Source organism: Fringilla coelebs (genome assembly GCF_963513975.1).
Source record: "Fringilla coelebs genome assembly, chromosome: 15".
Taxonomy (NCBI): domain Eukaryota; kingdom Metazoa; phylum Chordata; class Aves; order Passeriformes; family Fringillidae; genus Fringilla; species Fringilla coelebs.
In genome coordinates, this window is record NC_140041.1 from 18,901,412 (window position 1) to 18,928,024 (window position 26,613).

Consider the following 26,613-nt stretch of genomic DNA (forward strand, 5'->3'; position numbering starts at 1 on the left):
TCAGCACAAAACTGCAAATGAAAGCTTTGATCTAGCTGAAATGAACCACAAAGTAGGGGCTTTTCCTTAAAGGGAAAAGGAAAACCCACCAAACAGGACCCATGCCACTTAATTATAATCAATACCTTGAATTGTATCTGGAAACAAAGAATGAGCTGGTACAAATGGTGGAAGGGCATGGCAGAACATCTTTCACACAACTGTATCTCAGCTTGTCTCAAGTGGAGAGCAGAGGAATTATTCATTGACACAGCTGAAGCCAGAGCCAAGACAGACTGAGAAATTTAATGGTATGGGTCTGTCCCCAAATCAGAAAATTATGCTGTCATTACATGTTCTTAAAACTTTAACATCATGTTTTCTACGCTTTGTTCTACTTTTGTTATCCTGGATCAAAAGAAAAATTGTCCTAGCCCAGCATCCTTGTTCTGGAAGTGCCTAGCCTCAGATAAAAATGGGACCATTATAGTTTTCTGATTTCTTTCCCCATCTTCACATTACCTTTTGAATTCTGAAGTTTCAGCTGCTAAGCATACTGTGACAGACTTCTTTACAACCTGTATCCTTAACTATGAATTTTTGTTTATTTAACCTTATCACATGGTAATTGTTTGTTTAGACAGTGAACAATAGCAAGCTGTCTGTCTGTCCGTCCATTCATTCTATGGCAAATTTTTTAGACCTCTCCAATACCTCCTTTTAGCAGTGTCACTTCCAGAGCCAGGAAAATCCTTCAATTTCTCTATCTCTCCCTTCCGGTCTTTCAGCAGTTGATCATTCTTCCTTGTCCTTCTTTGTATTTTTCCTGCTGCTGGACACAGAGCTCTACCTGTTTTAAAATCCTGATGTCCTTCCTGAGTGTTAGTTCAGAGTGTGTTTATGGTTGAGGTTATTTTAACTGTTTTCCATCTACATCCCTTTGTAAATATCAACATTAAATTTCCCCTGCAATTCCCTTGGCTTTTTGATACTGTGAAATTCCTTGTTAGCTTTTATTTTTACAATTATGAATAGCACAATATCACCAGCAGCTCAGCAGTACAACAACCCCCTACTGTGAACTATTGCAAATTGACAACAACCTGCTGCATTCGCTGACTCCAAACATCCACAAGAACACACAAGGATGTGATCCTCCAGTCTGTGCAAGAAGTGATAGCTTGGAGGAAATAAATAAAACAGTCTTACCTTTCCAAGAGGCACATTGACATCAAGGCCAAAGAATAAAGGCAAGAGAGAAGAACAAGAATAGAAATAGAAACTGCAAAAGAAAAAAAAGACTGTAAAAATGAAAGGTAATGGCATTGTAAGCATCAGAATCATTTTTGCACTCTGTAAAACTGTTAGAATATTTATTAATTCAGAAAACACTGTTATTTTCCTCATTACTTCTATAAGTAGCACACCACCTTCCAGGCTTAGAAAACAGATCCAAACAATTTTGGTGATGGATTACCATTGGCACCATATTGAAAGCCTGAGGTGTAACTGTCACATCATGATAGCCCATGGGTTGACAAGTCATAAAGCTGGATAAGAAAAATAGCATGCGTAGTATTTCTAAGCATATTAAAAGACAGTGGCTGCAATCCATGCTAGAAATAGCCTGGATATATAAATACATAAGTATAAACTTATATATATGTACACATGTATGTTTATAGGTACCTACACACACCCCCATATCAAACACTCACCATTACATGTATAATAATGTAATGTAGTATTTTAAGATTAAAGTCTGTATCTATTGACACAAACTGAAAAGAAAGGACAGTGGACCACCACCAACAGGTGCAGCTGACTGAGCAGAACAAAAAGGTCATAGAGTTCAAGAGAACCGGACGACTACTTTCAAAACAAAGTTAGTAAGTGTGCTTCAAAGGACAACAGAACCAACCTTTTCCTCCAGATCCTTAATTTGTCTCTTTTGGATGTCAGTTTTATCTTCTAAATCTCGGATCCTCTGGAAATCAGAAAATAAAACATATACACTAAATTCTCAGTAAATCTATCCCACTGAACAAGTAGCTTAATGTTCCAAAGACCAAAATCCTAGAAATCAACAAATCCATTTCTGTGGCAGGGACAATCTTGTGTTATACTGTGACTCCATCCATTCATCCCACCAAACCACAGCTTTACCATCTGTGCAACTGCTGAAAATATGATCCTGCATATATATAACTGGATACTTAAATGCTAGAAATTAGTATCAATGATTGATCTGTTTTCGCATTATCTGTTTATTAATCCTGTGTTAAACAGATCAAAAGTGTAAGATCGTGCTTATAATCTTTAGAATTCTATCACGATTCATTAATATTTTTCACAGTCTGATGTGTTGAAAGAGGATTAAAGTGTTATTATTAGATCCAAAATGATAAATGTATACAATACTATGAACGTATTGATTTTGTGGTGAGTGACTTATATGTAACTTATAGACAAGGGGTGTATTTTTAGCAGAGCTAGGTACTTTTAAAAAATTATGTAGCATGACTTTTGCCTGCTTGGGAGGAGAGATCCCCCAGAACAGAACTTCTAAGCACAAGAAATGAGGCCTTGAATCTAGTATCTTTTTTAAAATTAAGTCAGGTCATAAGACAGCTGTCTAGGAAGTAACAGAAATCCAAAGAGGCAAAGCTGGAAACACCTGCAGGCATGAGCACCTGGGAATAGGTGACCTGTGAATGTCTTCCTCAATGTCTGGAGATGAGATGACTAGCTTATGGCAGCATTCAAATTCTGTGGAACCACAAAATCACAGAATTAGTCAGTTTGGAAGGGACCATAGTAGTTCACCTGGTCCCACCTCCCTGCTCAAGCAGTGTCATTCTAGAGCACATGGCACAGGATTTCATCCAGATGGCCCTAGAATATCTCCAGGGAGGGAAACTATACATCCTCCCTGGGTAATCTGTTCAGTGATTGGTTACCGGCACAATGAAGAAATTCTTTTTCATGTTCAGGTGGAACCTCTCGTACAACAGTTTCTGCCCACAGCCTCCTGTCCTATTGCTTGGCTACCTTCTCCTTCCTTTGCCTCTCAGCCACTTCCAACTGAGGCTGGCTCAGAGTTGTTCTGAGAAGCCAAAACTGCTGTGGCAGTGTCCCTCAGGGCAGCTGGCATGTTTAAAATCAAGAAGCTTCTTATGTGGCTAAGGCCTGGCAACAAAAGGTAAGGGTGGACCCAGTCTCAAGTGCCCAACTCAGGATCAGGCAAGACTGTGAGAACTGAGCCTTCCTGTGAACCAAATCCCCCCTAACCACTGGGGATGTGCTTCTTCTCTTACTCCCATAAACATCTGAGTCAGATCTATTTCAGGTGCAGCTTTCATGTTATTCAATGTGCTGTGACAGTTTGTCATTTTGCTCTGGGACCTCACAACTTGCAGAGCAGCAAACATCAGTCTTTTAAGGTAAAATGCAGTACCTTATCTCAGCAGTCAAAAGTACAAATGCCCACTTGGGAGGGACAAGTAGTATCTGGAAAAACAGACAGCTCTCCTGTGCCATATGAGCCAGCAGCATTTACTCTGTTTCTCTTGTGCCCAGTCCAGTAACTAAGGATGACCATTTTTATTACAAAGCTAGAACTATGTAGACAGTATTCTGGATTAAAACTTTAGGCTAGAATTTTAAAACTCAAAATATGCCAAAACAATCTTGCACAAGCTAGTATCGTGTGCTTGCATGCACAGAAAAAACAAAGTATGAGACTGAGCTCACACAGAAAGGGTGAGTAGATACCACATGTGTGTGGTTTCCTCTTCTTACCTGATGGGCCTGCTGGAGCAGCTCCATCCTCTCCTGAAGAATCTGGCAGTCATATTCTCTGCTTTTCCTCAGCATCTGACGTCTTAGCTTTTCTACTGCTGTCCTCAGCTCTTCCTGCTGTTTTTCAGTGAGTAGCTCCCCAAACTTTATCACTGTTTCTTGCTGTAAAGCATTGTACAAGGTGGCTTCAAGCTCCTGGATCCTCTGGTTGATGCAATACCAAAAGTCAATTAGAGATGCAACATGGTTTAAACCACATTGGAAACTGGGGAATTGGTGGCAGATTCAGACCCCTGCATGAGAGGCAGTCCCTGCGCTCAAGTGTGCAAAAATGTGAAAAACTGAATTCAGAAAATGGTTCTATGTTCTGAAAAAAGGATAGGAACTTTTATCTTTAAAGTATTTTAATATTAACTTTCACTGAAATCCTTCACTTCTACTCTTTTTTATGGAGTTAGATTTGGACAGAATGTTCCTACCTGAAGTGTAAAATATTTCACCAGTTCTAAAATTTCCACCTGTTATGCTAAAAAATTCCAGCTGGACAAGCTGATATTAATGAGCAATATCTGCCTTAAACTGACAAAGAATTTCAGACTTCAGGAGATGTGCCTTTTTATGACATGAAAAGGTGAGCTATTGTGTTGAAGCTGTGCAGATTGCATGCTAGTACATCGGAAGACTGAGGAAAGAACAAATTTTAAAAAAACCCAATACTAAGACAAAAGCAAAAATCTCTCCTCCTAAGTCAAGAAAAGTCTGTGTGCTATTGCAGAGTTGGCCAGTATGTGCTGCAGAATTTCCTTTGTACATACCATGTAGGCTTGGTCAAGAGCTTGCTTTCTGTAGTCTAATTCTTCCTCCAAATAACCTTTTATTTTGCAAAATTGCTCCTACAATGAAGGATCATTTAGACAGAAAAACAAATTAGTTACTCCAAATACTTTAGAAGTTTTATCAAATCATTTACAGATATCTAATTCAGCAGGATGAGGAGACTGATTTTCGACTGATACTCAGCAGAGTTATTAATACCTGACTCAGCTAGAAAAGAAGGAAGGGCAAATAGATGTAGATTGCTCTTGTAGGTGAATACGTCTGATGTACATGGAACTAAATCCATCCTCTCTGTTGGCTTCAGTGGTACTGCCTGGCATTTCAGTAGTGAAATTTAGGGTGTGATGTGTGATTTTTCTAAAGATATTTCCTCTAGCATCAGGAATTACTCTTTTTGTGCCTTCTCTTATTTTTGAAGAGGTGTAAAAGTGAACCAAACTAAACAGGAATTAACTATACATTCATGTTCCTTGGGGGCAGCTGCTGTGCTCTATCTTATCAGTCCACCTTAAGCTGAACAGACTTAAGTACAGACATATCACAGGAACAAAACACAAGGCACTACAGCTGTCTAATTCTTGTAGTTATGTTTGTTCATCTTGTAGGCTACTGCCATTGACTAGAATAAGAACAGGGTAAGGTACTAACTTTACTTAGTGTGTAATGAAAGCCAACAGTGTTATGATTCAGTTCAACAATTTCTCACATGCTGGTCCTGAATAAAATGCAATACAAGAGCTGATGTTTAGGCTGTGAATCTTATGAGACAAGCAATGCATGCATCTCTGAAAATTATTGAGAAACCTTTGAACCCTCTGTACTTGTTAATAAACAGTCATCCTTGTAGAAAGGGAGAGGAATTTTTTAAACTTTTACTATTTCTGTTACTGTTATTCTGCATGTGAACTGGACCAGGAACAATTTTATGGACTCACGAATAATCAGACAAAAGCTGCATAGTTCATTTGTCAATACAATTTCCTAGGGTTTTTTTGGCACATCATCTAAGTGTGATACGATCAGTGTCGCTAAAATGTGTAATAAGGAAAGTTTTCTTACCATATCACTTTCCAGTTCCATCATCTTCTGATGCAGAGCAGCTTCAGCTCCCTCAATCTGCTGGATCCACTGGAGAGAAGACAATGAGACCTGTAACCTGCTGTGTTTTCTAGCACACAAGCAGTGGAAATGGGCTATGTACAGCATCTTGTTAGTCTGGTTTTAGCAGCCTATTGCTGCTGAGCTCATCTTGAGGCTGTTTGTGACAGAGGCCATGATGTCTAAGGGTAGCACTTGGCAGGGAAGCAAGCAAGAGGATTATCACTGCTGGGTCACCAGAAGATGGAAAAGCACACACCCTTGGATGAACAAGGAACCCATTCCATCCCATGCACAAAGGCCCACAATGGGGCTATAGCAGCTCAAAAATAGCTTAGTTGGCTTTATGGCATTTCTGTTTGAAGTGGAGTCCTTGGAAGCTGTCATGTTGAAATCTGTGTGCTGCATTTAAGCCTTAGAAAGCAATTTTAACCACCCCCCACTTTCTTCCTAATTTCTGAAACAAGAAATGTAGACACATACTTTCAGTGAAATCTTGGCATACAGATGCTTTTGGAAGCTATAGAAATCTCAGGACTGTAAATCCCAAACTTTATCTAATTACAGCTTAAATTTCTGATGATTTTTCATTTGGTTTTCAAGTGCAAGTTTTGTTTCATATTATTTTTGTATTTGTAGTTTTTTCTACTGCACAGCTTGGGCCAGCTCAGTTTCTTATTTTTGCTGCTTCAGCAAGGTGTTTGGGACTGTGCAGGCACAATTTATTTTATTTGGGGAATACTTCCAAGAGTAGAAAGTTTAGCAATATTGATGACAACAACAGGGCAGAAAACGTGTTAGATGAGGCTTTAGATAACACGTGAGAAAAGCAAGCATGCAATTTACCTTTTCTGCCAAGGACAATACCGTGGAAGCCTGAATTATGGCCACTTGTTCTTCATTCCTTAAATTCTGTGAAGAGAAAGACAGGAAATAGGAAAATTGGCAGCAGTTTACTTCATGAACAAAAGCAATCCAGCCTACAAACCACGTCCACAGTTTTCAGAGGATACCTGTAGTACTGAGTATTTGGTTTCCATTAAAAAATTCAGAGTCTGTTCACATATTAAGACCATTAGTTTTGTCTTTCTACATTATATGGATTAATCCTATCATTCATTCCATTACACTTTAATGTTAACTAAAATTAGACCCATTTGTTTGTCTTCATGCTAGTTTTACAAAGCTGAATTTCCATTAAAGCTTTTGTAAAAATAGTGCTGATCTACATCAGTACATGAATAGACAATAATGAACCTTTGTTTTTATTTCTTATAAACTTTTTTAAGACATATCTAATGTTGGCCAGAGATACAGCATCTCTTTTACTTGGGCAGCTATGCCCTCTTAGAAAGCCACAGGGAATTTGATAATTCTTCCCTATTTATGAAACTGTAAGAAAGAATCCTAGTCCTGATGAAGAGTGGTGTACTCAGACTGCCAAACTCCTTCATGTGTTTTCCTGAGTGAATAGGGTGCAGTTGGGCCCAGTCTCAAATACTGGTGGTCTTTTGACATTCTTCCCAGTCTGCCAAACCATACGGAACAGATGTATAATTTAACAAGTGTCTTTGAAAAAGTCATAACTATTCATAACACTTACTGCACTGTACAAAATGCAGCTTGTAAAGACAAAATATCTCCCATTTCAACTTACTCCATTATCGCCTAGAATGTCCAGCTGCTTTATAAGGTCTGGGATGCTGACATCCTGCAAAGAGAGAGTACAGTAAAGGCATGGCATCCACCTTTTATCATGGCTGCAATATCCATCTATCCTAGGAACAACATGGAAGTCAGACATTTTGTTTTATCCTATGGAAATGCATCACACATTGATTTCAGTTGCCTTTGAACCAGATTTTATCATTATGGAGAGAATTTTGAGTCTAACTGAACTGTGTCTGACACCACACTCTTACATTAGACCGAGTTTAAATACCTAAAGTCTAGTGGAATTATTTGTAATGGATTATATGGGCAGCACCCATCACTCCTCCCACTTCTCCTTAGGGAGAAACACTGCTTTATACAACTGACCTACCTTAACCCCTTCCTTCATGCAGTAGATCTGTAGAGCACTCACACCATCTGAGAATGGGTGGATCTGGAGATTAAATGGTGGGGACCGTCTCTCTCTTTCCTGCAAATTAATTGAAAAGAAGCTAGAGAATCTATTAGAATGAAGGAGATGCACACAGAGAATGCAATAGCTGCTGTTTATATCATGCTTGGCTTGCAAAGCCAAGCTCTTCATTCTACAAGCCAAGGAGAGAATCATGTAGACCTAGTCTGAAAAAGTGAGCCAAGTGGGACAGGATCCTAAATCCAAGGTAACTGTTTAACAGGAGATTATTTGATAAATTATGTCAATTTGCAAACTGGCTGTGGAAAGGCTGTCATCTAGCTAAGATTCAAGTGATTTGCTTCATAAAGTGTTGAACAACTCTACATGGTTGTAAATACTCCCTTTAGAAACAGGTGTTTGACTTCAGATATTGGGAGACTCAGATTACACATTTTCCTCATACTGGTATGCTGTACATTCTAACACGTGGAAAAGCATGTGTTCAAAAAAACTGATCAACTTAGCTATTTATAGACCTTTATTGCTTAAAATTTACAAATATTTGACCAGTTTTAAAGGACTAAAGACAAGAAAAAAAAATTGAAGATGCTATCTCTCATTCCTTTCAGGTATTCAGGCAAGCATGGAAGTAAAGATTAGACTTCACTTTCACACACATTTCTGGTTTATGAACATGTAATTCATTTGATCAGTTCAGCTCCCTGCCATATGGAAACACAGCTGTCAGGTAAAACTGTAGGACAGTTCTATGAATAAGGGGCAAGTCTGACACAGCATTAAGTTATGAGAACCAGGAAGGGCTCTGTGTGGCAAATGTATTTGCCCTTGGAGAGCAGCTGAAAAGAACAAGTCAAAAATAAACCATCTTGTACCGGGGAAGAGAGCAGGTGAAGTTTTGGTTGGCTGGAACTCCAAAGAAGAGTCTGTAACTAGAGGCAGTCTGGGAAGAGGGAGCCTGAGGTCCTGCAGAGGCTTCTGAAGCTCCTGCATCAATGTCCAGTGTCACCTGAGAGACTGCACCCACTGCAGGTCATGGAAGAGCTGCTCAACGGGGAATGTGTCCAGTGCCCGCAAAATGAACAGCACTCACACATGGGCAGACAGGCATCTCCAGGTATTAGAAAAATCATGTCCACAGGTGTGGCAGCTAAGAGGCACACTCATGTTAATCAGTTAAGCTTACCCGTTCACACTGGGCACCTGGCTCAGGCTAAAGTGAACCAGCTGGGTATGGTGCTTACTATTTCCAGGATATTAGAGCTGACATACTTCAGCTCACAATTAAAAATGCTAGGCCTGATTTGTTACTCTGTTTTATTGCTACAACACTTGTGTAAATCCTTGATTAAAGCTGGTGTCCAGGGCAAGTGCAGTCATTTAATTTTCTACCAGCTCTACTGTAAGAAGCACATCCATCACCTCCAGCTCAAGGTTGCGGAACTCCAGCAGCTCGTTCTGGTCTCGCGCATCCTGCAGCTCCTGTTGCAGACGGTGGTTTTCTGCTTCCGTTTTCTCTATCTAACAGAAATATGTAATATCATGACCTGTGTGTGACTGTTACAAGAACCATTAAGTATTTGGTGAGTAGTAGTTGAGGTAGCATAGGGTGTGCAAAATCTAAACCTTTAAGATGTCTCACAGGATCCAGATAACCCTTCAGAGTGAACATGCAAACCTTTGGAACATACCTTGTCTAAAAGCTCTTGGTTCCTCTTAATAAAAAGTTGCTTGTCTTCCACCCAGTGTGAGTCCTGTTGGATGAAGCAGTAGTATTACCGAATAATCAAATTCCATAAGGCTGTGCACATTTATTGAAAATTGGAGTCACAATATTCAGGAACAAGCTGTCTTTTACACAACAAAAACATTTTAAGTTTACCAAGGTGTAGCAAGGCTTCTGAACTTGCCAGATCTGCTTATTTAGTGACTGGTGACATTACACCTCATGAAAATTTATACTGAAATTGTGCTTGGTATTTTGTAAGCAGAGCGGGTAAGATACAAAATAGGGGGAAAACCACACAAGAATTACTTACCTGCCCTTTCTGAGCCAAAGTTTTCTCCAGATCTTCTATTTTGGCTTTATACCTCTGGATTTCAGCTTGAAGTTGCTCCTGAGCCTGTTGAAGTCAAGCACCACATTAAAGAGTAACAAAACCAGCAATGTGACTGGTATTAAAAGGAAACAAGAACCAGCAGAGCCTAGGTTCATGCTGTCAGTTCCACTGAGTGAGCAACCATTAGAAAGATTCTGACTTGGTGAGGTCTTGTGCCAGCCCTTAGACTAGCACACAAATGACACAAGAGAACAGAGCGGTGGATCAGCCCCAACTCCCCACCCCCCCACCCAAGCCTGTTCCACCATGGATTGCATCCGAGCAGCAGAACACAAGCTCAGGTATTTGGGGTGCTCTGCTCCAAGGCCCTCATAAGGGGCAATCCATAAATTACCAAAAAAGTGCTTAGCAGATCAGAGTGACAACAGGTAGTGGGATGAGGCAAATTTAACTGCCAGGGGGTTCTTCAAGAGCTGACTCAACTAAATACTAAACAAACTGATATGATCTCACAGCTAACTGCTTTGAGCAAGACTTTGGGCTGGAGACTGCGTGAGGTTCCTTCCAGCCTGAATGATTCTATGATTTTATTAGAGGGACAACATTTTTAGCCTTGGAAGGTTTACTGTAGCCTGCGTCGCATTAAAATTTAAATGTAATTTGCATTTATCTATTAGAAACCTTCAGATGTTCCTAAAGTTGGTGCAATGTGTGTCTTTGTGAAAACCCACAGGCCTTCATTTGCCTTTAAAACCCAACCCCCATCACACCTAGACAAATTATGAGAAAACCCTTGTGATTCTGTGTCAGGCTGCAGAGTTGTCTGCTTTGGAATGCCTGCCTGACAGCAGTGTTTTCAGGTTCAGGTGGAGGACAGCTTTCTGTAAACTGAGTGATTGTGTCCATTCTTAATCGTCACTCTCTTTCAAAATGTACTCAGTAAATGAGTGAACAGACATTTCTCAGTGTTATGGATGCTGTATGTAGCACCATTCCATTGTATATCCCTTTGAGGGGTTTCTCCTTCTGACAGCAATGAAATACTGTTACTCTCAAACAAATACTGACCCTGGCTTCTCTTTCAGCATCTATGACCCCTCCTGTCTGTTCCTGCAGCAGTGCATACGCTCTCTGCAGGGCCTGGTACTCCTTTGTCAGCTGTCGAAACCGCAGCTCTGACTCTTCTGCTGCTAAACCCTGAAGAATAAGGAGGGACATGTCTAAGCCATGGAGAGCAAAGCACTGTCAAAGCAAAGAATGCAAAAGTGATTTGTTAAGCACAGTAGTTGCTTTGCAGGTCTTGATTCAAATAGTGTTTTGGATCGCAGTGAGCTTGCTGTGATCTGAAATAAAAAAAATGGGGAGATTATACAGCATTTATAACACAGTATCAGCTAAGTTTGAAGGGACCTACAAGGATCATTGAGTCCAACCCCTGGCCCTGCAAAAGCACCTTCCCCAAAGAGTCACTGAGAGTGTTGTCTAAACACTTCTTGAACTCTGTCAGGCTTGGTGCTTTGACCACTTCCCTGGGGAGACCATTCCAATGTCCAGCCACGCTTTGGGTGAAGGACCTTTTTCTAATATCCAACCTAAACTTCCTCTGACACAACTTCAGGCCATTCCCTCAGGCCCTGTCATTGGTCACCACAGAGAAGACATCAGTGTCTGTCCCTCCTCCTCCCCTAATGACAAAGTTGTAGACTGCAATGAGGTCTCCCCTTAGTCTGTTCTCCAGACTGAATAGACCAAGTTACCTCAGTTGCTCCTCATACAGCTTCCTCCCAAAGCCCTTCACCATCTTTGTTGCTCTCCTTTGAACACTCTCTAGCAATTTAATATATTTTTTATATTGTGGCACCCAAAACTGCACATAATATTCAAGGTGAGACCACCACAGAGCAGAGCAGAACAACAGGACAATCCCCACCCTTGACTGGCTGGCAATGCTGGGCCTGATGCCCCCCCAGGACATGGGTGGCCCCCCCTGGCTGCCAGGGCACCGCTGATTCATATTCAACTTTCTGTGAACCCCTGGGTCCCTTTCCAGGCACTGCTTTCCAGCACCTCATTCCTCAGTCCATCTGCAGATCCAGGGTTGCCCCATCCCAGGAGCAGAATCTGGCACTTTCCCTTGCTGAGATTCATCTGGTTGTGATGGCCCAGCCCTCTTGATTCATTGAGGTCTCTCTGCAGGGCCTCCCTGCCTTCAATGGAGTCAACAGCTCCCCCCTATTTTGTATCATCTCAGAAACTGCTCAGTATCCCTTCCAGTCTCATGCAATTTAAGTCCAAGTACTTTATGATGCAATTGGAGAGCACAGGGCTTAAGATGGAGCCCTGCAAAACCCCACTACTGACAGATCACCAGTATGATGTCATCCCATTCACTATGACTTGCTGATATGTCTTTAAGCTACAAGAAATGTGATAGGTTTCCTTGAAAGAGGAGAGGAAAAAAAACCACCTCAAATTGCAGGGCAGTCATACCTATAGACTCTATGGACTATATTGTGGAAGAAACTCTTAGCATTTTAGTATATGAGTAACCAAAATTAAAGACAAAAATTAAAAGTATTTATCGCTCAGTATGCACTATAAAAACCTAAGTGTTCTTGAGAGCTTGACCACTTGTTTTCAAAGTCATCTCTTGAAAACCTGTAACTTGTCTGTGGAACTTGTCAGATCTTACCTCATCCAGATCATCATCTGGGGTTGCTGGTGTCCTGTCTGTTCTATATGAGGCCACAGAGGATGTTTCAGAGTCCATAGAATCATCATCATACCCAAAAACTGTATCCACCACATGTCTCTATAGAAGAAAAAGCATGATTTCTGAACCTTAATGTAAACTCATAGCATGTGTTCTAGAGAGCAACAGAGGGGGCAGTTGCTAGTTAAAAGATGAGGGGTGAAAAGTGAACAGTGGGCTACCCCTGCAATTACCATCTTCACAGAAACTCAAAGGAAACCCATCGAAGATCAGGTCTTGTGCTGATGGAGAATAAGTTTGCTGAATCATTTTTCTGAGGGTCTAATGTGGTCTAATTCTGAGGGTCCAATTTTTCTGAGGGTCTAATTTTTCTCAGTCTAAGTGGAAAGCCTAATGTGAGCAGCAACATGCCGGAGGAAAAGTCTCTGCCCTTGCAGGAAGGCAGGAGAATTGTTTGTTAACCATGAAGCTCTTCAGAAGACATCTATCAACATGCAAAGTGTAGTGTGCAAAGGTTACACCATAAGGAGCTAGAAACGTGTAGAATAGGTGTCCCTCCTTCTCTCACAGACACTGCTGATATTTTTAATGTCCAGGTGCTTCTCTTGCTGATGTTGCTGTTGGATCATGAGTGGAAGCCATGCTAATACAAAACTAATGTGAAAGAACTTTTATTGCATCTTTCCAGGACTACAGTAACTGGCACCCATTATAAACAATTGCTCATGCTCCACAGTTTGGCTGTATGTCTGACACCTCTCTATTGCCAATTTTGTAGCTGAATTAAATCAAATTAAAACTGTGAGATGTGTCCTGTGAAGACACACATGCTTTACCCTGCAGGCTTGGTTTCAGGGTACCAATTTGAGCATTTAAATACTCGGCTTATGGATAATTCTGAAGACAAACTGAGCATCAATGAGCTATTAAGATGCACTTCATAGCAACATCTTTCATTTTGCTGACAGGCTAAAACCTTCTAAACCTGGTGTTTGAATCACACAAAAAAACATGTACTGAAGATGTCAATTAGCTTGTGCATATATTATAATTTTTGCTCATTGTGTTGTCAAGTGAAAACAATTGCCATATTCTCCAATGTTACAATCTCTGGTTTAGAAATAAAATTTACTGATGAAAATACTATTCGGTCCTTGCTCTGTCTGCTGTACACCACTTCACAACCCACACAGAAACAATACGATGACATAGCTAGGATTTACCGGTCTGAAATTCCCAGAGCGTAGACAGTGCTGTGTGACTTTCACAGAACATGGCTGACGCACTAAGGGATGTCCTTGGAGGACTGAGTGCAACCAAGTAACCCATATTTCCACTTTTTGGAGGTGGGACATGAATGCTGCAAAGTCATGCTTCACATCTAGCTGATAAAGGAGCTATGCAAACCACTCCTGTCTACTCAGCTCTAAAATTGTTGTAAATTATACCAGCTTTGGACTTAACCCAATTCAGGATAATACAAAGGTTAGTCAAAGGCATGTGGAACTGAGCAGGAGAGAACGACACAGTATCTCAGGCAGAAATTTCCACCTGAAGAATAGAGATACACAAGCATTTGGCTTTAGCCCATATGTGCTGTGAAAAATAGATTGCAGAAAAAAAAATGGGAAGGTCTCTAATAATGTTAATACCTCTCAGTATGACAGACCCTGAGACCAATACTTATAGAAACCAAATGGAAGGACCATTATTACTACAGGGTGGGGGGGGCGGCTGTGGGAAGGATGACAGACGGGGCAGGAGCCGCGTTTTGCTGAAAATAATATAGCTGCACACCCTTAACAGAATTTCAAGGTGGATTTAAAAAGCTCTCCCAAAGTAACTAAGGAATTTATAAACCTGATCACTAAAGCAGATTGTTATAATCCACAAAACTCTGTTTAATCAGATTGCTAGTGTGTTTTGCTACACAGGCTACTTGAACACTGTAAATAAGAAACAATTTTTCATCTCACCTTGATTGGTTTTGAGCTCCTTTTATGCTTTCTCCGACGAATGAGTTTCTCCCTATCCTAGAAAGTAAGATTAAAAAGTTACTCTGTCTTCTTTAAAGCTGACAGATGGCCAAATATATGGAGGAAATAAATAATAGAAGTTCCAGTGACTCTCTCCCTATGTTCAAACAGGAATCTGATTCCAGGTAGAAGGGAGGATTCATATCCAAATCTGTATGTGTGTCACCTGAAAACCACCAGAAAAAAGCCTTTGAGCAGCTGTCAAACAACAGGAGCTGATGGATTACCCTCCCACCAGGGAGGCCTGGTGCATGGGTTTGGGCACTGTATAAGGCTGTCTGCCGTCCCTGATGAGGAGATGCTGCCCCTGTCTCAAAGTCATTAAATGATGGGGGTGTCGATCTCACCATTCCTAGCAATGATATCTCTGAAGCGACAACAGCCTGCTTTGGAATCCTTCTCCTTCTCCTCAGTATCATAATGGAAAGTTCACTGACAAAGGAACTGTCAGCATTAAATGACAGAAGAACTGCAAACCCACTGTCTAGCTGCACAAGCTTCTCCAGCGCACGATATGGCACTGTGGGCCGGCCTCTTGTTAAGGGAACTTTTTAAGCATGACTTAGTTATAATGGTGAAACACCTCGGCACAGCCCTGCCTTGAGAACATGTAGGTACCTTCCCAAGCTCAACAGCTCTTAGTCTGCATTCCTTTCTGGAGCTCAATTCACAGTGTTATGGTTTGAGTTGTAGGGGCTGATGCTCCACTACAAATTCAGTAAACTGCACACATGCACACCTACAGCTAAACATCTGCAGATGTTAAAAGCAAGGTAAGGTATTAATGCTCAGACCTCTAGTTATAAGAAGAAATACTATCAGTGGTAAACTGTACACAGCAATCATTCCTAATTTCCTTGTGCTCTGGACATACCCTTGTTAACTCATCAATTATGTTCTGCTGTTCTATGACTTGAAGCTTTAAAAATTCAGTTTCTTGTTCCTCATTAGCCTGATCCAGGTCATTGAGAGATCTTAATTTCTTTAGAGGAGGATGTGATGTTATTTTTTCTCTCTGTGGTAAGAAGAAAAGATAAAAGAGAGAAGGTAAGATCCAGCAATTAAAAGACCACCTTTCAGTTAAAAACTAAACATCACCTTTCATTCATTTCAGCTGTACAGACCTTTAAAAATGCCTCAGCTACACCATTTTTTTATTCATGTTCATCAGCACTTCTTAACAATAAGATAGTACAGCACGGCTGAGTTCTTCAACCAGAACAATAAAGCTTTAGCTATTTAGTTACCATGTGGCAATACAGCCTCTACAGCCCTTAAAGGTCACATACCATAGCTCTTCCTTGGCCACGCATCAAGATGCCACCATGTGTGGCAAATAGAGTTGAACCTATCCAGTGGGTAGGCAGATAGTATCTACTCTCACAACCTCATGCCCTTAGGGATATTCAGTGTAGGACCCTACACAGTGAGGCTGTAGACCTGCTTTACTCTTGTTAAAGACATGCATCCAGTCACACCAGGAGGAAAGGCAAAAACTGTGATAACAGATCTATTTTAACCACAGGTCAGTATCCTGCCTGCTCCTGAGCATATGTGGGAAAGGAGGTGGCTAAAACCTGTGAGAATTGCTCTAGCCACCAACAGCTTTCATGATTTGGGCACCCATAGTGCAAAGTGCAGATGTCAGGGAGCTAACTGAGCACATGTACACTGTGTCCACAGATATTGCACCAGTGGTACTGCCCACTGATGCCTAATGGATGCAGAAAGAGTTCTTTCTCTTTGCTTTGCTGTGGGAGACTCCAAGGGACTGTGATTTGCACTGCCACAGCCGTGGAAGAATAATTCTGACCCATGACACCTGCAATAAGTTTATCTATCTTCTAGGTACAGGTAAATTGTAGAGTCCTTAAGTGGATTAACCGTGTAATGCTAAAGTCTGTTTTCTGTGGGACAGGAAAGTGAATCTGATCACCTCTGCCAAACAGCAGGAAAGCTGCTCCCATTGCAGGGGACTTAGCCTGCTCAGGACAGTGGCTACTTCAGGTCAGGGCAAGGTCCATGAACACCTTTAGCAAGGGAAGTCATCTCAGTCTGCCAGCTTACATCTGGCGACCCAGAACATCCACCTCCTTTTTCATTAATGCCAAAGCCACATCAGTGCTTGTGTAGGAACATAGGGCCTGGAAGCAGACTGATAATCCCATCTGAAGGATATACAGACATAACTGTTTTGACCCCACTTCATATGGCCCTGACACGGGAAATGTATAGCTCTAACCAAATTTAAACACCACCATTCTCCCTTTCCCATATCCACCTTCCAGGCATATGTTTTGTAGAAAGATTCTATGTGCCTATTGCCATACCAGAAATTTACTTTGTCATCAGCTCTAAAAGGAACGTGTACGCAAGAACCTAATTCTGGCTGAAAACATCACTCTTAACAGTGCTGCTCTTAACACTTCCTTTTTGAGCTCCAGATAAAAAATAGCACAGAAGGACATGCCTCAATGATATAACATTTTCCTCTTTTGTTTTTTTTGATTGAGACTTAATATTCTAACTTTGAAAATATAATTAATATAAAAAGTATAATATAATTATGCATTCATGTAAATATATTGCCCATGTATGCATAATACACAATGTTATCCTATGTTAGTCTATAATAATACAGACCAAAACACGGCTGTATCTTAGCAATAGTATTACACATTATATACAATGCATATTTCCTATTCATGTACATCATGCACTATGCAGATGTGGCCACCAACACATATATCCTCCAGTAATACTCATTTTGCTCTTCAGTACCAACCATTTCTATATTTTCTTTAGTGACTGCTTTGAGTTTATCTTCCATGCGCTGCAAAGACTGCATAAGTTCATCATTTCTCTTCGTGAGGCACTTGTTCTTTTCCAGAAGAGGTTTACATTGTTTCTCAGCTTCTCGGACACGCTTCAACTGGATTGATAATAGCAATTAATAATTGTCATGAGAGAAACATGAATATACTTGTAATTTCCAATCCTGACAGCTATTTTGCAATTTTGACATAATGAACATTGAAGCTGGCTAAACTGATGTGAAAGGAGTGTATTAAGATTTCAAGCTCAGAAATAAAAAAACTCATCAAGAGTTCAATTTATCACCCTCATCCTTAAGCAGAGAAGTAGGAATATAAACAGATTAAATAGCCAGGATCCTAATTCAACAAACAGGTATCACCACAGAGTAGACAATCAGATAAAGGGATCAATTCAAAGTCGTCAATTCTTCCTAGACTCAGCACTTCACTATTTTCAACCTGGTCAAATACTGGTCAAATACTGGACTGCAGACCTAACAGACATTATTTCATTTACAAGGTAAGTCTCACTGTGCACAAGGTAAGTCACCAAGCACATGTTGTGTGCTCAAAAGGAGGGAACAGAAGCATTCACACAGAATCCTACAAGCCTTGCTGCCTCGACCTTTGCTGTGATTTTGTACTCACGTAATTTCAATGAAATTACTGGTTTTTCATAGGATAAATAGACCTCCTCAGCCTCCTGAGTGATGGGCCTGATGGATGGACAAGGCATGTTCATCACCAGCTTTATCCTCTTTGCCTTTCCCCATGGCTCTCAACCTCCTCTGTCTGCCAGTGCAAAAGCTCACATACCAGCTCATTTCGTTCATCAACCAGCAACGTGTTCCTGTCTTCCAGCTTCCGTATGGTGGCATTCAGCTCTGCTATCCTCTTCTGGTTTCTGCGCAAGTCCTGGGCATGGGCAACAATGTCACACAGTTACTGATTTTCTTCAAAATACATGCTTGGGAAAAGAATCCTTAAAAAAACAGTCAACCTAAGCTGTCATCATTGACAAATTATCTTTAGGGACTTTCACAGTACTGAATATGTTGGCAAATATATATATATATTTAGGAGGAAGTATATGGTTTGGGGATACTTTAATTGAAAATTTTAAACCATAAAAAAAAAATTAAGAGAAAACAACCAAACAGATGACAAATTTTTGTGACAGAGATAAAAAAGCTAAAAGATTCTAATTTTGCTTCCCTTTTCCTATAGATTGCTTCTATTTGCTGAGCCACTATCTCAGGTGAAAAAGCCAGGACAACCCTTTTGTATCAATTACATTTACTTTCTTATTTCTCATTTGTATATATGAAATTATGCTTTTAAATATGCATTGGTTGTGTAAACATCTTCTGTTTAGTCACACAATGGGTGACTTGCGTGCTTTGTGAATGACACCCAAGGGCTGTCTGTGGGAAACAGACAAAGAGGAGGATCTCCTAAGGGTCTCACAGATTCTCCATGCCCTGCATTTTCCTTGCCCCTCCCTGCTCAATCTTGTAATTCTATCTGGTTTTGAGGATGCATGTTATCTAGGTAGTTAGGTTCATAGCTGATTCTTTCAAAGGGGCACTGATTATTTAGGATGTGTTATATTTGTGACTAGAACAACTGATGAAAACCAGCAGTACAAAGTTTTGTCCAATTAGCATGCCCTCTGAAGACTCTATGGACATTAACTTGTCTGTAGTGAATGACTGGGAATGTTTTCCTAGTGCCTGAGAAGGTATGTTGGAAAGCAACACACATCCACACTACTGTTTTGCAGGGACCAGTAAAACTTGCATACAGGGCTGCTGCAGTGCTCCGAACCATCTCCAGCCCTTCCTGGGATCTCTCTCTTGGGACTGCTCATGTTACACTCTGCCTCCTTCACCAAAAAGAGTTGTTCATCCAGAGCTTCCTTTTGCAGCTGCAGCTTCTGCACATAGCCTGTCTGCGTCTCCAGTTCTTTCTCCAATGAAAATATGATCCTGTCTTTAGCCTTGATCTCATCCATCTGAATGAAAGAAACACCAGAACAATATTACCGTGTGAAGGCAACAGTATTTCTCCAATTTGTATTATATGATTTACTTAAGAGCAGTGATCACCCCTCAAATCTGCTCTACCATACTGCACAAGGCCTGTAAAACACAGTCTGAGCCATACCCATAATTTGGCATGGGAGCACATTCATTGAGCATTTTGGCAACACAAGAATACACCTCTAGGATGCAGATGTGGATTGGAGGGGGGTGTCATTCTTGACAGTTTAAATTCCCATTTATTTTACTTAAATTGTAAATTCTTGAATTCCAATTTTCAAGCTCAACTTTCTACCATTACAAGCAGGTCCAGCTCTCCACATGACAGTGTGTCCTGGTTCTGGCCAGAACAAGGTTAATTTTTGCAATAGCCAGAGGTTATTCTATATCATCTCATGTCATTTCCTGGGGATGGGAGAAGGGCTCCCTTGTGGATGAGGGTAGCATGGCTGTGGTCAGGTCACAGGCTGAATGGTGAGCATTTTGCACCCAAGTCACTCTCTCATGTATATATCTCATTGCTATTTCCAGTCAAATCATCTTACTGCAATTCATTATCTCATCTCTTTACCTTTTGTGCCTCCAATTCTCCTCTCCACCCCACTGCACGGAATGGGGAGTGAGCAAGTGTCAGTATGGTTTGGAAAGTCTAAGTGGGAGCACAAATTGGGAAGTTTCTAAACCACAACACAGGGAAACAATGCACCTTTGCTGGTGTGAGCTTCTTTTTGTTCATTTTCCACAGAAATTACCGAAGGCTATACCAAGGCCAACCCAAAAGATATCCCTCTCCTGCCATGGTTTATTGTGTTTAGGATACGCTAACACAGGCTGGAGAAACACAAAAACTGCAAGTGCAGATGCAAATGCTCTTTATCTACTTTGCACCTTGCATGTATTAACAAATCAGAGAGCCAGATCCTTATGGATTAGACCAATCACTCTCCTAATTTAAGCTGTTAACTGCCATAACAGTGTTATAGCTGACTCACTGTGATCTATTTATTCCTGACAAATGACAGTGTGAAATCTGTAATACTTTTTCAAAGTGAGTTGCATTGCAAGAGATCTCTTACGCAGAAAAAGCTGAGAGACAAAAAAGGCAAACTCAGTGCAGCCCACGAGAACACATGAACTGTTTTGATTACTGACCAGGCGTCGGATATCCCTTTCACTCTCCCATTTGATCTTGGAAATGGCTTCTTGGTGGGACTGATGCTCACTCCGAAGATCGCCTGCCTTGATCTTGTCAGCCTGGATCATATTGTTAAGGGCCTCATCTACCTGCTTTTTGGCAGACTTCAGTTCAGTAATTTCCTGCAGAAGCTTAAGGCGCTCAGAGTCAAACTGTTTCCTGGCCTCTTCACGAGCCTCAATAGTCAGCGCTGTCCGTACTTTGTCACTGCTCCCATCCCGCAGTGCGCACAGCGCCGACTTCAGCCGCTGGATTTCACTGTCTCGGACTTTCACCATTCTCGTCATCTCCTGCTCATGCTGTTTGATGAGGTTCTCCCTCACAGCCTGCAGCTCCTTCATTTTCTCCTCATGGAGTTTGGCTTTCAGCTCTGTGATCTGCACTGTCTGCTTGCGTTGCTCCACTTCACGGATACGTTTAGTTTCTTGAGTCTTTTCTCTTTCGAGTTTAGCAACCTATATTGAGATAAAATGAAAGTCATCTGCTGCCAACGTAATGTTATCAAAACAAACCCACCCAGACACATCCATGTCGAATTGAGAAAAAGCCCCGGTGAGACCCTAGACAATTCTCCATATTCGTAAAACAAAATATAGGCCAGCTCCTGAGGTATTCATGTAGATTATATTGTCTTTACTCAAACAAAAAACCCTCTCTTCTCCAGGTGTCCTACCTCACACAATAATGCTACATGTGCTTTTAATATTTCCTTCAGAAATAAGACTCTGTATATATGTGTGCATTTGTCTAAAAGCTTTTTAATCCAGCAGTCAAATTCACCAGAAAATTGGAGGGCTCAGAAAAAGCAAAATTCCTACAACTTTCACATACTGCTCCATTTGAGGGACAGAGGTTTCTCTAACTTGTAGCTCAGTAAAATGGAGTCTTTTCCAGGAAAGCCATAGGACTTCCATAGTAAATGTTGTAAGTTGGGAAAGAATCAGACCACTTTTTTAGCAAAGAGTTGTGTAACCTCTGTTGAATTCTGTGCTACTATTTTTTCCATGTTTGTCTTCTTCAGCAGACACTTTTATTTAAAACCGAATTGTCACTCACCTTAGATTTCTCCTGATGCAGCTCAATTTGAATGTCTGTTAGCTTAGTCCTGAGGTCCTCATTGGCAGCCTGTAGGGCAACAATCAGCGCCTCAGGCTTTTCGCCCTTGCTCCGTCCTTTTTTTGACATGGTTATTTATCAGAGAGTCCACGTGCTTATTTCAAATATGGACTGCCATCTTCTTCTGTTCCTTTCAGTGTCAGTTAGGTCAGCAACTACTGCGTGACGTTGCTTAAGGTCCTGGACTCAGCTGCTTTGGAAGCCCTGTAAGAAATAAGACATCCTATTATCTGTCAGTGGACACTGAATCTGGACAGCTCACATGCTTACAGAACACAATAGAGTGCTCCCACCTCCAAACCACTGCAATCTTTGCCTGAAAACCTACAAGGCAGATCCCAGCACAATCATGCTTCTGAACAGCAGCTGCCACACTTTTGGGAATTCCATGCTTGCCCTTTTCGGTTCTCAGAAAGGGGCGCCATGCATTGAAGACAGGTGTTCATTTACCAAAAAGATTAGTGCTACTGAGAGTACGAGACTGGAAGGGACAGGTTATTTACTCCAATCCTTGCAGTCCGAGGTAATCACAAACTAGATGCTTTAATCTCAAGGATCTACCAACAATATCATTCTCTTCCCCTTCCTAACCCCTGATCCTCTTCAAGATCTTCAAGACTCTCCAAAACACTGCTACCATCTGTCACAAGAGGAAAAGGCAAGTGAAGTCCTCAATCAGCATTCCAGGTCCCTGTGGAAGCAGAAAACAAGCAACATGCAAGGGACTGTTTAGACTAGAAATTGTCCCCATGGAGTGAGAAATGAGTGCCTATGCCTTTTGGAGGATTAAGATCCTAATTTACAAATGAGGCAAGAAATCACAATATCACACTGTAGTCTAGCAATTGGGGTTTTAACATCTGGTTATTAACAGTAAAAAATAAAATTCTGGACAAACATCATCATTTTCTCTGTATTCATTTTAATTTTATAGACTTCTTATTCCCATTTGTGGCTGCTAGCTGAAATAATGTTTGGAGGTCTGGTGTGTCAGTTTGGAGATGGGCAAAGCGCTGAAACATGAAGACTGCAAGGAACGGGACAGAGCACAGTGTAGTAGTGGTAATGGTGAAACTTTCCAGCAATAATGATTAGTGTTCCAGTGCTAGATTCCAGGCTTCCATAATTGTCAGGTTGCACATTACTTTTTTATATTTTATTTGCTTTAGGTACAAAACATAAATAGAATTATAATCTCCCATGTTAAAACAGAAGAGACCTCCAAATATGACTGTTTAACTCAACAAAAACTTGCACACATCAGTTATAATTTTCTGCTTTCTGAGGGCAAGAGCAGATCAAAACCCTAACTCATACATGTGCTCCTTCCAACACCTTGCTCTTAGACACTAGGTTCTGCTCAAAGAGTGGCTCCACTGTGAGGAGAATTTACCTATGTGAACAAGCAAAAACTCCAATCTAAACTTGTTTTTCTCTGAGCCCAGAGCCAGCATTTCAGCTCTTGCCAAGAAAACGATTAACATGCTTATTTGAAAACCCACTGACCCAACTCTCCATCAGAAAAAGAGAGCTGTGATTCAGGTTAGGTAACTCTAACATGAGGGGATGCTCCAAATCACAACTGCTGATCCGAGCACCCTGGCTCTAGATCCCAATCCTCACTCTAGAACCAGAACTTCAAAATGTGGCAAGCATGATGAGAGTATTATGAGAAACTTTTTCATCCTTGGCAAATCCTCATGACCTTTCTGAGCTTCACCACCTCTGCCAACAATCTGCAATAATTCTGAGAGAGGCATTTTTTATTCCCACAAAATGGTGAAAATCCGTTGGAACTAGAGGAGCAGTTAGAGTGCTTACCTGCTGGAAATTCCAGAAGCCAGACTGGATTCATGCTTGTTGATTAATCCGGTCTTAGGCAATACTTTAAAGAAATAGTATTTCCACCTAAGCTAATTCCCATTACTGCACCAACTCTGTTAGCTACAATGGGAACACCAGCCATACACAACTCCCTGTGCCTCCAAAATCTGTCTCATTTGTCTAGTGGGATTTGAATGAATCCTAAATTAAGTCTTTGCTTTGGATTTTATTTACCAGGTTTCATCTATGTTTTGCATTTTCAGAATAAAATTCAACCCCTAATTATTGCATACCATTCTCTGTGTGTTATGACACACAACAAAATACATAATTAATGAAAACTGTGATTAAAAGCATGAGTTACATTATTTTAGTACTATATCATAATTCAACATCAACCCAAAAACTCAGCTCAGACTTGACAAACAGCTCTTCAGGACAAATCCTAACCACCCTCTGATTTTGACTGCACAAAAATGACTGTATTGTAGTTAGATTTCTAATCAATACCATAATAATTTTCAGGAATATTAAAATGAACTGAGCTTACAATATCCCTTGGATATGAGGCTCTACACAAGGAATACGGGATGAATCTGGTGCTGCTAGGCTGCTCATGCTAAAATTACCATTGGCCCTTGCTCTAAAACATGAACCAAAAAAGCCCTATCCAAGCTGGTGACTCCATGGAAACAGTAGAAAGGGTACAGAAGCATTATTGTTACCCGCAGCAAAGCTAAGCAGATTTGTTAAAACAATATTCTAGTATTTTGTGGCTAAAATACCATCAGTCTCTCTCACACAGTTATTTTCCTAGAAGTTGGCATAACACAATGCACACAGAGAACACTAACAGCGATAAAGAAAATTCTGCCCTACCCCAAAAGCAAGTAGACATTTTTCAGAATCAGTAATTTTCAGCATAACATGCAAATGCATACAGACTGGAGGCTCTACTTAAGAATGGCAGGATTGTCAGAACAAGGACAAGCTCTAACTAAACTTAGAGGTTTGTTCTTGAAAGCACTTCCAAATTAATTACGCAGTCTTTCCTTAAGTTATAAACTACCAAACAGTAACCAGCACAATTATTCTTTCGGATGTAAATAATTCCATCTTTTTCAAGCGCAACAGTCCCCACATACTCTTCGTTCACCTAAGACTTATTGTAACTGCACACAATTTCCTGTCAGAGAGGGGACACGAAAAGGGGATATTATTAAGGGCTATATCAAATAAAGCAGATTCTCAAAAATTGACTGCATCTCATTTTCTTCCTCACCAATGCACAGAGATGGAATAGAGCATCTTACAGAACCTTAAATATTAAGTACAAATAAATACAGGAAAAAAAACCCCAAGGACTTACCTACAAATCACAGAACATAAAATAAAAATCACATTCATGTTCATGAAAATCTAAGTGTATGTTATGTATTAACATCATTATAAGTCTTTTCTTATAAGTCTTTTCTATAATTTTTGTACACCAAGCCTACCCCAAACACATGCCAAACAGTACTGATTCTAATTAATTTCTATCACTTGTAACATTTAAAGTTCTTAGTATTTTGCTTACATTATAGAAATGAAAAATTAAAAGTATTTCTTCACCCATTAAAATAACCAGCTTACTGAATATTAGCAAACCAGTGCACATAGAGGGGACAAAAAAAAACCCCAGAAGCCCCAACTCCACTATTTCTCACAACTTTATACACTCACTCATTACTGTTACCTTAAACCACCTGGTACCTCAACGCAATTTTTCAACAACTGCTTTTTCTTCTTTTCAGTTTTAATTTCCATGTTATTTAGGCCTGTTGTTTACAGTCCATGCAATGTAAGGTTTAACATGTCTTTCCCTTAAGCACTTTAAGGAGTATTGTAATATCCAATTTCAAAAAATAAACTAATAGCTTGAGAAATGGAGGATGGGGTGAAGATATTACCTCCTGGATGGAGATGGAAGAAATGCATACAATGAAAATGTGAGCCAACATGCATTTTAGCATCAGCTGCTCTCAATAATTCAAATAATTCATTATTTTTATAAGATAATCTGAGATGCTTATTAACTGAGATGTTATATTTTGCATTATCATTTTTAACATAAAAGAAGATCTGCCATACCAGACTAGCTCTTCTATCCCAACAATTTTCTCAAGCACTGCTTTATTATTTGAGTACATTTCATCCAAAGTTAGAAAAGGAACTGTAGTCTATCTAATCTTCATTTACATTCCTTATTTGTTGCTATTTGTTAAACTGTTAATTAAGAAGGTTTCACTGCACAGCTGTGTACTTAAGTGTGTGCTGCACTTCTGTGCCTCTTGTGAAATGCCACTGTGTGGATGGTCACATACATCAGTTCACTTAGCTTCTCTTGTGACCATGGCTGATGCACACTGTTCAACATAGGGAAATGCGATGTCCAAATATGATCATAAAGTTTACAGGATGACTGATAGTTTCTCAGCATCCCACCAGTGATCCAAATGCATGGCAAGCAAACCATACAGCATCACCACTTCTAGCGAGAAGAACTGAAAGGCCATGTTCCTGAAAATACTGCATGTTTTATTTTTCCTTTCAAGTTCATTGGATGCTTCAGAGTCCAAACTGCAGACTATGATCCACACTGTTGTGTCATTTCCAAAGAAGCTGTGTTTACACTCATTTGACCTGACAGTGTTCAGTGTGGCCACACCATAGAGCTTTCTCACGGTTCTTCTAGCATGCTGTTGAATTGTCTATTTAGAGCCCTACCTCCTGAAGCAAAGATTTCTAGTCCCCATATTTTAAAGGAGAAATTCAAACAGACTTTAAAGATACAGGCACTAGAAGTACTACCAAAATTACATTTTTCTATCTTCATGGATTCTGGATTTTGAGAGCTGATTACAGAGAACTGTACAGATGCTTTGTACAGACCTATAAAGAGAAGGTGGCAGAGAATCCATCTCTGAAGATGGGAAGATAAATTTGCTATAATCTGATAAAGACCCAA

At 40.4% G+C, this 26,613-nt stretch overlaps 1 protein-coding gene across 2 annotated transcripts; it reads right to left on the reverse strand.

The window, feature by feature from the left end:
* Positions 1-1,210: 1,210 nt before the first annotated feature.
* JAKMIP2 (janus kinase and microtubule interacting protein 2) lies at positions 1,211-21,848 on the reverse strand (the record flags this gene model as incomplete). 2 transcript variants are annotated; one of them, XM_084215916.1, is made up of 20 exons in its annotated part: positions 1,211-1,261; positions 1,901-1,966; positions 3,781-3,984; positions 4,596-4,673; positions 5,677-5,745; positions 6,562-6,627; positions 7,373-7,426; positions 7,760-7,858; positions 9,224-9,322; positions 9,493-9,555; positions 9,841-9,924; positions 10,930-11,058; positions 12,554-12,673; positions 14,551-14,607; positions 15,485-15,625; positions 17,396-17,542; positions 18,243-18,341; positions 19,231-19,440; positions 20,621-21,118; positions 21,720-21,848. In XM_084215916.1, the coding sequence occupies 20 exons, from the start codon at positions 21,846-21,848 to the stop codon at positions 1,211-1,213; spliced, it is 2,463 nt and encodes an 820-aa protein (XP_084072042.1). The 2 variants fall into 2 exon arrangements, with proteins under 2 accessions (XP_084072042.1, XP_084072043.1); XM_084215917.1 differs by lacking the exon at positions 9,493-9,555.
* Between the last annotated feature and the right edge of the window lie 4,765 nt (positions 21,849-26,613).